The following is an 11502-nucleotide window of genomic DNA, read 5'->3' on the forward strand; positions in this document are numbered from 1 at the left end:
GGTGCCTTTCTGAGGTGACAGAATTGTAAGGATGGAGCCTCCTCAATGAGATGAGTGCTTTTATATATAAGAGACACACAGAGGTCCCAAGCCCTTCTCCCCGTTTGAGGATACAATAAGAAGTGTGTGACCAGAAAGGACCCTGCATGACCACGCTGTGGAAATCCATGTCCATTGTTTATAAGTCTGTGATATTTTTTAGAAAAACCCAGAAGGTCTAAGACAGCATCCTAACAATCGTCACACAGTTCAGTAAACCTCATGCTATTTGTACAAAGGGGCGAAGCACTGATCCTGTCTGGTGTAACACTGTGACAGTGGGCTGACAGTTTGCAGCTGGCTTTCATAAGAATCCTGAGTATTCAGTCTTCTTGGTAGCATGACCAGAACCATGAACAGCTGTCTAATTCTTCGATTCTCATAACTTGACCCAGAGTAATTTTCTGTGATTCTTACGTAATCTCTTAATGGTCTTTGTAATGTCAGTTTCTGCTATTTGGACTAATTTTAATAGGAGCTTCATTCTCTCAATTGTAGGGGTGGATTTTCTTTTTATTTTGAATTCAATGAAAATAGAAATGTTAACAAATTTTCCTCTTAGTTTCCAAATCTCTACAGTCTGTGTTTATTTTTTTAAGAGGAGACCCATTTCACAGAGCATGCATGAAAAAGCTGTAAATTTCAAAGAAGCTTGCTATGGGATAGATCATTAGGACCATCTCCGAGCTGGATGCCATAGATGCGGATTTAGCACTGGTCGCTGATTCGGCACGCCAGGATCTTGCTGTACATGTCAATTTTACGTGAATCGCTGCGTAGGCACTTGAACAGGTTATAAAGTGCAGAATGACGTACATCTTCATCCCTGGACACCAGGAATCGGTATCCTGCCCAGTACATGCGATCCTCGGTCAACTTCTGCCTGATTGGTCGAATCATCTGAATACCCAAAAGATAATGATTTCTTACGTGTTTTATTAGTATTTCCTTTTATTTGTCCCTTGTAATTCTCAAATTATGATTTGGGGAACACATACAAATGTAAAACTCTCTAGATATGGAATATGGAGCCAGCCTATGAGAAAACAATTAGGAATCTAAAAAGTAGAAACATAACTCAAGTTTAGTTTTAACTTTCTCTTTTCTTCCTTCCCAATCTCATCCTTTGATTTGAGGAGAACAGAGAAAGAAGACAAGTGGAACTTCAAGCAGATGTCCTGGGATACTTTGAGGAAAATGCTGAGCTTGGAAATTCTGTTCTCTAGTTCTCTTACTCTTGAAAATATTTCAACCACCTGTGCCCAGGAAGACGCAAGCTTTTGGTGGAATCGTGTGCAATACAGGAAAGGCTGCACATGTCAAAAATTGCAGTGAAATTCTGATTCGTTTACAGTGGAATCTATCATTATGAATGACTAGGCTCCTGCTTTATGTAGTAGCAGTCTAGCATATAAAATTCATGAATCTTTTTCTTACAAAATGAGATATTTCAAAACTCCTTATGCATTACAGAGGTCAACTCTTTCATTCATGAACAAAGCAAGAAAGCCCTCTGCAGGATGCTCACCTGGGTGAACCGCCTCTCTAAGATTCTTCGAAGTCTGTATGATTTTTTAACATTCACTAAAACACTTGATATGATAGTATCTGAGAGGTCTTTCTTAATCCGATGGTCAGTGCCTAGATCAAACATAGGAGTAGTCCAGAGGTACTGTAACATGAGTATCCACTTAGTAAGGTCTTCATTCTAAGCAAACATAAGAAACAATCTCATTGAAATAATCATAATTCAGTGGTTTTGGTTACATGTGATGTTTGCTCAGAGCAGCTGACCTGAAAGACTTTTGGTTATTCCTATGTGTATGCAGAGATTTTTGAAGGTAGTAAAAGTTGCAAAACTATAAAAGGTAGGCTATTAGTTCACACTTCACTGAATTATTAATAATCAGGGTTATTTTAGGAATTAATTCTACTGATGAGTTCTAACTTATAACATGAATTTTCTTTTTCCTCTGAAATTCTACCACCCACTCAGTGAGTTCTTTGATGTTTGTCTATTTGCATTATAGAAATCTAAGTATTTTATGACAAGTCAGTATGTGCCTGCAGTACCTGACCCAGGAAAGAGGCATTCTACCTGTGCCCACATCATTATCACCCAGTGATTCTTTCGTATTAATGAATCAGATAAGTCATTCGTATTGATTTTCGATTGGTAATTTGTTTTGTAATGTTACAACAAAGAGACAATGAAGAAGACATGACATTCCTAAGCAGGCTTTCTTTCCTCATTTGATCCCAACACCAGCCCCCATGCTGGTATCAGAAGAGTCTGTCTTGTTGACATGTGTCCAGGCAGAAAACGGCACAGCGTTGTCTTTGGTAACAGCATCCGTGGGATTCACAATGGAGGGTTTTCCCCCAGGTTCACTACTACTAACAGAATTGAGCATGAAAATCCTGGGGGCTGAAGATCTCTAGTTAATAATCTTGATTTCTTTACAGCCAAGAACTCTTTTAGTGGTAAAGAACAGAGAACTGAGTAGGATGAAATATAGTAACGCACATAAAGTACTTAGTAAAATATATGACCATATAGTAACTCTCAATAAACTTTAAATTCAAGCTTATTGAAAAATCCCTCATCCTCCTCCTTTTTGAATGTTTCCTTTACTTGCTCATCCTAATTATTAATGAGCTTAACATAGGAAAGAATGCTGATATCATTAAGAAAGTTGTAGAGAGAAAAGATAGAATTTTAAGGCGGGATGCATGTGAAAGCATTTTAAATAATGTTAGGATTAAGGATAATGCAGGAAATTAGAAAGGAGAGATTATAATGGTGAAAATATGGAGTTGTCATTAATCATTGAGGCTTGATATGTAAACTGTGTTTCCTTAGAACAGAGCCAATTGTTGTGGCCATGAGAAGCAAAGCAATGTTACATAGGCCTTTGTGGGGGAAACTTATAAATTAAAAATAAAAGGTGATGGAGGAGTCATTGAGAGTGACAAATGAAGGAGGTGTCAGAGAAGTAGAAGCAGAATCAGGAGAGCCTTGAGAGGCAGATGCACTGGCTCGAATGGTGCAGAATAGGACTCCCACGTAGGAGTCACCAGTAACAGCGAGTACTCAAAACTGGGGTGTGTTTCTTACATATTCATGAATTTTGCAATCTTATATTTTACACATGGAAGTTCCTATTCATTTCCTGTTTTTGTACAGAATAATAGCTGCAATCCTGTGTCTAATGCATTGCTTGAACTAAACTTGTCTGCATGGACAATTTATAGATCTGTTGTTTATTTTGATACTACAAATCTTTAGTTATCCCTTGATTTGCTCATGTTTCATCAACTGCATAATATAATGCCTCTTCAACTGCTTACAATTCCTTCACCGTTTTCTTCATGTACAATTACCATTACCTCTAATAATCTGAAGCCTGTTAAGCTACACACTGTCTCACTTGATCTGGTGAAAAACCCAGGTGAAATACTCACATTCATCTCTTTGGCCATTTCTCTTTCTTGAGGAGCATGGAGGGAATTGGTGTGGCAGTCATTGATGGTATTGATATACTTCGATTTACTCTGTGGATACTTTTCTTCCTAAAGGGATCAGGCAATCAGTTAGGGTTGTTGGGTATTCAGTAGATGAGCCCATAACCAGAACATTAACATGTTTGATAGACGTGTAATTTTTTAATGGGGAGGCATCACAAAATTTGAAAGTCATTATTTTCTTACTTTTTCTATATATTGTCTCTATAAAAATGATTTTACATCTAACTTTCCTAAGTTCAAACTTTTCCCTTCTCTATTTTATCATTATCTTTTTCTTTTTTTTTTATTTTTTAGTATTTGAACCAAATATAGTACTTTTGTACCAATACTTGGTGCCTCCCAGGTGACGTTAGTGGTAAAGAACATTCCTGCCAATGCAGGAGATATAAGAATACTCAGGTTGGATCCCTGGTGAGGAGCATCCCTTGCAAGAGGGTACAGCGGCACACTCCTGTACTCTTGCCTGGCAAATCTATAGACAGAGGAGCCTGTTGGGCTACAGTCAGTGGGGTTGCAAAGACTTGGACACAACTGATGTGACTTAGAATGCATGCATGCGCCTATATTTAACCATTTAATCTCAAGTTTACTGTGGGTAGGAGCCAATATATTCCCTTATAAGGAGTAATACAGTAATGACTCTGACTTATCTCTGAACCCGCTCACCAAAAAGCTTAGTGTTCATCCCAGGTGCAGAATACAATATTGTTTATGGTGACAAAATGGTACATCAGAAAAACACAGCATAACGTTATAGGAAATACTAAGCAATGGACTGAGAATAATAAGAGTAGAAAAATCTAACTAACACTTTGATAGAGAAAACTAATCTTTAACGGAAGTTATGAATATTTGAAGAGATTACTTGGAGGAGTTGGAAAAAAATGGACAGTCAAAAATGGAGGATGAAACAAAAACTAGTGAGTACACAGAAGTATGTAAATTTAATAGAAACCTTTAGCACCGCCTTTTATTAGCTGTCTGCTCTATTGTGTGCTCCTTGAATGACCTAAAAGAATTAACATGCAACTTTCAAATACCTTCATCAGAAAGAGAATAATTGTTTCCAATTGTAAACTCCCCTTCTATTGTGGCTCAAAACCTATTCACTGCAAATCTCAAAACAATAATTTGTAGCATTAAAAAAACTACCAGTATTCATTTTTGTGAATGGGATCCAGCTTTATTTAACATGTTCCATCCACCCAGTTCACTGCAGAGCAGTTCTCATTTATTGGCTATTTACACTGAGCCTGGAGAAGAAAGCCCACAGAGACACTGAAAGACCAGAAAATCACCATGCTTCATTTTCCCAGTCCCACCTAAAAGTGCTTGATGTCAGGTAGTATTGTGGACTGAATGTGTGTTCTTTAAATTCATGTCTTAGACCCCTAACTGCCAAAGTACTGTGTTTTGAAAAGGGTTCTGACTTTTTGGCATGCCATGGTCTATAGCCCACCAGAATCCTCTGTCCATGGGATTTCTCAGGCAAGAATACTGTAGTGGCTTGCCATTCCCTCCTCCAGGGAATCTTCCAGACCCAGGAATAAAACCCAGGTCTTTCCCATTGCAGGCAGATTCTTTACCATCTGAGCCACCAGCAAAGCCCATTAAGGTTAAATGAGTTCTTAGGGTGCAACACTCATCCAATAGGTTTAGTGTCTCCATGAAGCGAAACACCAGAGAATTTTCCCTTCTGTCTCTGTGTCTGTGTGTCCTTTCCTCTGTCTCTCTTCCCCACCCCCCACCCGGTGTGAGGACGCATGGAGAAGCCATCCTGGGAAGAAAGAGTTCTTACCAGAACCTCACCTTGCTGGTGCCTGATCTGGAACTTCTAGCCCCCAGAGCTGTGAGGAAATAAATTTCTGGTGTTTATTCCCTGAGTCTGTTGTATTCTTTTATGGCATTCCTAGCTGACAGATACAAAATCATTTATTTTGGAAATTATAAAAGAAAGTGAGTGAAAGGAAATTGAAAAAGTTAATGCACTTCTTCGGAAACTTTCAGATTTCTCAAAACTGGTCCTTTCTTCAATTTCCACATCTTATGAGCTGACGGCGTCTTTAACCTAGAGAGTGTGTTATTTGAAGTTTGGCTGATGCAGCCCTCTTGTTTAAAGGACAGCATGGCCCAGTCACTTATGTGAAGGTAACTTCTGGGAGCCTGGCGGGCTACAGTCCATGGGGTCGCAAGGTCGTACACAACTAAGCAAATAAACCACCACCACTGAGTACTTACAAACTCATTTAACATTATTGTGGTAAGGTTACGCATGTCATGGGACAGGCTGGAGACACGGCTAAACGTTTTTCTAAGGAACTTCAGGGGGACGCCAAACACGTCAGGACCGCAGGACGGGCATAAATTGCCTTGGCACAGGAGCAGATTTGACAGAACCAGCAGCAGGACCAGGCAGGGCCCTGTTAAAATAAAAATATGAGCCATTCTGAGATGATCTAATCACCTGAGGTTATCAAATCCATCCTGTGGAGGGAAGCCTTCTCTTTCCATGTTCCTCTGAGCAGGAGTTGGTGCTGTAATAGCTGGGGTAGAGAAGAAAGAGCGCCTTCTGTGTGAATTTAGATGGATGATGACATTCGCACTGATAGATAGTTGGAGAAGTAGGATACTCCCTGCATTTTTGTATTGCTCCCAGAGGTACTTCTGTGGTCTGCAAACATTTGGAACTTAATTCTGAGCCAGAGTATTTAGGCTCTTCTTTTAAGACAGTTTAATGTTGGGACTCTGCAGACTCTGAGCAGCCAGGTCCTCTTGGAGTGTGTTATTTTTTCACTCTACATTGACTAATGCTTGAATTTTAGACACGGAAATGACAAGAAGTGTACAGTTGATCTGTGTGGTTTACCATCACGCTGGGGTAAGAGTAAACACATGACTAACTGATCGCTACTATTGAGTACAGAGAGAATACTATGAGAAAAAGGACACTGTACCTTGGATCTGCTAACTCACCTTCATAACCCCATGCATGTCTTTGATACTTTCCCCAAAGCTTTAAAACATCTTAAAATTTGTGTTTCACAGTAGCCCTGTGAGTTAGCCTTCATCTTCACTATGATCATCAAGTTATGTTAAGGAAGATGCAATGACTTGGAGAGGGCAAATAATTTTCCCTGGTCCCACTATTAGCAGATCGAGGTGACTGGGCACCAATGCAGTCATCTGTTCACTTCCTGATGTCACATCACACATGCCTGTGGGCTCTCGGCCTGCATGTGTGTAACCAGGACCACATCAGGAGCTGTGATGACTGTTTAACGTGAAAAATATTTTGTCTTTGACTGCAAAACAGCAGTGACCCTAGAACACTGGTTTTATCCACTTGGTCTGCTCTGTCTATAAAACACTCACAGTTAAAGTCTTTGACAATTATCAGTGTGGGGGCCTGGTTCTCCTGGTCAGCCTTGCTTCTAGGCAACTTGACAACGCTTCTACTTTTAAGCATCCTTAATCTTCTCACCACATTTGTTTCTTCGAGAAAATGGCAGGCAAATCTCCAAATGGTAACAAGAGTATTACCTGGTCAACAACTAAGACAACGTCATTGGCTCTGTGAACAAAGGGTTGACTTTGATGTTTTAGGGAGTAAATTCATCTGTCTGGTCAAGAGTATATCCTGACAACCCACGGGGCTTAGTTTTTGAACCATCTCCAAACATCACCGCTTGATAGGAGAACTAGACCTTCATGTTTCCATTATGTATTTTAATATTTCACAAATTACTTCTGGCCCTACTTTTGGCCAATAGAAGCATAAAATCATAGGCTCTTGCAAGCTTGATTTTAATATTACTTTCCCTGTCCATCCTTTGTAAGAAGTAGAATTTAAGACTGAAGTGAGGAAGAATAGAGTTTGGACAAGAAACTGATTAAACAGGAATTCTATCCTCCTGAATGAGATCTGAACATGATTCTTTTTCCAATTTACCAGAAGAGTGGTAATTTATTTAAATATAAGATATCAGCATTTACTAGGTTTTCTCTGCTCTTAGTTACTTTAAAGGGGCATGTCGAAGAATAAAATGGTTATTTAAAATTAGATGATGATAATCAAAGAAGTGTTTTGCAAAAAGAAGACATAAGTTGGAGAAATTTGGGACAATCTCTCTCATCAACTAAAGAGCTTATTGTGACAGGCAAGGAGAATAATGGCTTGTATAACATAGATGTATTTCTGTGTATATATCTGTGCATGTATACATGTGTTATGAATAAATATATGCTTAATTCCTACATGGAACTTTGGACCTTATAAAATTCAATTTTATAAGTGGCAGTAAATATAACAGAATACCCTAATTCTTAATGTAATTGATCATTTGTTGGCAGGTGACTAACTATATGATTTTTTTTTCTGTTAAATTGTTATTTGTGTGTTTGCTTTGGTAGCATATATGTTAAAAAATTGGAATAATACTGAGAAGATTAGCATGGCCCCAGCCCAAGGATAACACACAAATTTATGAAGCCTTCCATATTTTTCTCTAACAGTTTCGAGGGCTGCGATGGGAAGGACGGTGGGAAGAAGGTTCAAGAATGATTGGACATAGGTAAAAATATGGCGATTTATGTTGATGTTTGGCCAAAAGCAGTACAGTGTTGTAAAGCAATTAGCTTTCAATTAAACATCAATAAATCTAATTATTAAAACTGTTACTTGGGATCATATAACAGGTTCAGATGTCCATTCTCTGACTAAAGGGGATCTGACTGGAAAATGATGGTGTCAATTATCATTGGTTCGTGATTCATTAACTTTATAGCTGAATGAGAAAAGTAAACTAACCAACAATACTGTCAGTGATTCAGTGTCATAGCAAGCTATAATACTTGTCTGTGTTCGCTTTTAGGCGGTATAGTGCCCAAACTTTGAAACTGAGGCCGTTCCCAGAAGCCTACAGTCATGAGTCCTGTTCAGGGTTTCTGTTCCTGATGCTGGAGGATTCTGTTCGCTGGTCCACTAGGTCTGAAACGTTCTCTCCTGAGCATTCTCTGGTTCTATCATGTGCACAAGTCTTTCTATTTTGGTTGTCTAATTTGATTCTCTTATTCTTTTGATCAGACTACCAAGTCTCTTTACGATTTACTTTTCAGACCCTTTTGTGCTTTGATTTTTCTGATGCTCATTAGTGTGTTTGCTTCCATGTCTACCTCTCTGAGTAGTTCTCAGTATCTACATATACCCTTCCCTATGTGCTTACTGTCTGGATTTTGGCGTTCCACATCACCATATTTTATGAACTTCATTTTCTTTCTGGTGCAGTTGCTGGTATACAGTTTAAGCTGGTTGGCTCCCATCTGGCTTTTTCGTGTTGTCTCCAAAAAATTAGAGAACTCTGCTTTCTTTCTAGGCAATACTGCCCCTTCATTTGATACCATTGCTAATTTTCTGTGATTTCACCTCCTTCCTCATAAACTGTGTCTTTCTCAATCTACTGTAACTTGAGTGCTATGTGTCTCTATGTTGGTGTTACTGTTTCATTTTATATTGTTAATTTTAATTGGAGACTAATTACTTTATAATATTGTATTGGTTTTCCCATACATTGAGGGGAATCCGTCGTGGGTGTACATGTGTTCCCGATCCTGAACCGTCTTCCCAACTCTCTCCCCATCCCATCCTTCTGGATCATCCCAGTGCACCAGCCCCAAGCACCCTGGATCATGCATCAAACCTGGACTGGTGATTCATGTCACATGTGATAATATACATGGTTCAATGCCATTCTCCCAAGTCATCCCACCCTCGCCCTCTCCCACAGAGTCCAAAAGACTTCTATACATCTTTGTGTCTTTTGCTGTCTTGCATACAGGGTTATCGTTACCATATTTCTAAAGTCCATGCATATATGTTGGTGTGCTGTATTGGTGTTTTTCTTTCTGGCTTATTTCACTCTGTATAATAAGCTCCAGTTTCATCCACCTCATTAGAACAGATTCAAATCTATTCTTTTTAATGGCTCAGTAATATTCCACTGTGTATATGTACAATAGCTTTCTCATCCATTCATCTGCTGATGGGCATCTAGGTTTCACTTATCAACGTCTTAGGCAAGGGGAGTCACTCAGTCATGCCCGACTCTTTGCGACCCCATGGACAGTAGCCTGCACAAGCTCCTCCATCCATGGGATTTTCTAGGCAAGAATACTGGAGTGGGTTGCTGTTTCCTTCTCCAGATCAATGTCCTAAAGGTTTTCCATAAAAACTTGCAACACTTTGCTTAAGTTTATTCCGAAGTGTTTTATCTTTTTGTGATGTAATAGTAAATTGGTTTCTTTTCTTTCTTCAACTTTCTCATAGTTCATTGTTAATATATATAGGTACACAACAGAGTTTCATATATTGGAATATAGTAAACATAATGTATGCTACATCTTTAAAGAATAGACATTTTTCCACAAATAAGACATATAGATGGTCAAGAGGTATATGAAAAGATGCTCAGCATCACTAATATCAAACGGAATGCAGATATAAAGCAAAAGAGATATCACTTCGTGCCTGTTTGAATGGCTAGTACCAAAAATGTAAGAAATGACAAATCTTGTTGAGGATGTGGAGAAAAAGGAGTGCTCATGCTCTGTTGGTAGGGAGGTATACCAGTGCAAATCCCACAGAAAAATACTGTGGAGGTTCCTCAAGAAATTTAAAAGAGAACTGTTATGTGCTCCATTATCCCCCTTCTGGATATATAGTCAAAGGAAATTAGATCATTTTCTCAAAGAGAGATCTGTATTCCCACGTTCATTGCAGCATTATTCACAATAGCCTTGGTATAGGAACAACCTTAGTATCTTTCAACAGGTGAATGCATTAAAACAATGTGATGTAACATATATAGGTAAATATTATTTAGCCATTAGAAAAAGAAAGAAATCCTTCCAATTATCGCAACATGGATGAAACTGGAGGGCATTACACTATGTAAACTAAGTCAGACAAAGAAAAATACAATATGTTCTCAATTATAAGGAATCTCAAAAAAAAATAATCTCTGAGAGACTGGACATCATCAACTGGCATACCGACTCAATGGACATGAGTTTGAGTAAGCTCTGGGTGTCGGAGATATACAGGAAAGCCTGGTGTGCTGCAATCCATGGGGTCACAAAGACTCAGACACGACTGAATGACTCAACTGAAGAGAGTGGAACTTAGCTGTGTTCTCTTCAAAAAGCAAAAGTTAAACATGTGTGGTGATGGCAATGTTACTTAATAGAAAGGGAAACTCATTTATAATACATGCACAAATGGGAGTGGACAGGATGATGGAGGGTTAGGTGGAAGTGGGTACACCTCTCTCCACCAATGCATCAAGAACATCTGAAGACACAGCAGTTCTCACAGAAGATCAGGTGAATACTGGCAGGACTCCATGACTACAGAGAAGGAATATCTGGATCCACACAGAACTCGGTAGGAGAAAGGAAAGAAGGGACAAGGAGGAACGGGAAAGAAGGAGTGAGCAGGTGGGACCAACCTGCACCTGGGGCTGAGGGAGCTGAAGCGCAGGGGAGAGATCCCCGCCTCCATGACCATCCTCTGGAATAGGGGAGTCATTTGAAGCTGTTGGGGAGCAAACTAACTAATCAGTGACCGTCTGAATGGAGTGAGAACCACCTAGACAAGCCATGCTGCTGTCTTTCATACCTCGGACAGGGTTGTAAGTCCACTGGTGTCCACAGAAGCTGGGAGCTGGAGCCATGGGGATTGCAGAATGACCCCAGGGTGAGAAGTCCTGTTGACCGTGGGGAGTCAGCCGGATGGGATGGGATGGAGGAAATCTGCTGCATTGAATGCTGCTTAAGGAAACCCACGAGGCCATAAAAGTAGGGCTCAACTGCCTGTGGAGTAGAGCTATCTCTTTCTCCATGAGGGTACCTGTAGGTGGAGCAATAGAGAGACTTCAGTGA

The 11502-nt window shown here is 39.5% G+C and overlaps 1 protein-coding gene and 1 non-coding gene across 2 annotated transcripts; one reads left to right on the forward strand and one right to left on the reverse strand.

Annotated features, from left to right (window-relative positions):
* Positions 1-747: 747 nt before the first annotated feature.
* Positions 748-11294, reverse strand: LOC122697834 (placental prolactin-related protein 3-like). Its single transcript, XM_043908830.1, has 5 exons — positions 11240-11294; positions 5806-5987; positions 3505-3612; positions 1568-1747; positions 748-939 (listed from the first exon to the last, which is right to left on the reverse strand). The coding sequence occupies exons 1-5, from the start codon at positions 11292-11294 to the stop codon at positions 748-750; spliced, it is 717 nt and encodes a 238-aa protein (XP_043764765.1).
* On the forward strand, positions 7966-8070 carry LOC122697876. The gene has a single exon (XR_006342208.1). It is a non-coding gene; the product is annotated as a U6 spliceosomal RNA (small nuclear RNA).
* Positions 11295-11502: the final 208 nt, after the last annotated feature.

The sequence above is a fragment of the Cervus elaphus genome, chromosome 7, assembly GCF_910594005.1.
Source record: "Cervus elaphus chromosome 7, mCerEla1.1, whole genome shotgun sequence".
Lineage (NCBI taxonomy): Eukaryota > Metazoa > Chordata > Mammalia > Artiodactyla > Cervidae > Cervus > Cervus elaphus.

What these genes read in the sequence shown, in the direction of transcription:
- LOC122697834 (XM_043908830.1), bottom strand. Translation starts at nt 11,294, where the DNA reads ATGGCTCCAGCTCCCAGCTTCTGTGGACACCAGTGGACTTACAACCCT. An exon ending in AAATGGCCAAAGAGATGAAT is followed by an intron (nt 1,748 to 3,504) that starts GTGAGTATTTCA and finishes ATGTTTGCTTAG; the next exon opens with AATGAAGACCTTACTAAGTG. An exon ending in TAGAGAGGCGGTTCACCCAG is followed by an intron (nt 940 to 1,567) that starts GTGAGCATCCTG and finishes TTGGGTATTCAG; the next exon opens with ATGATTCGACCAATCAGGCA.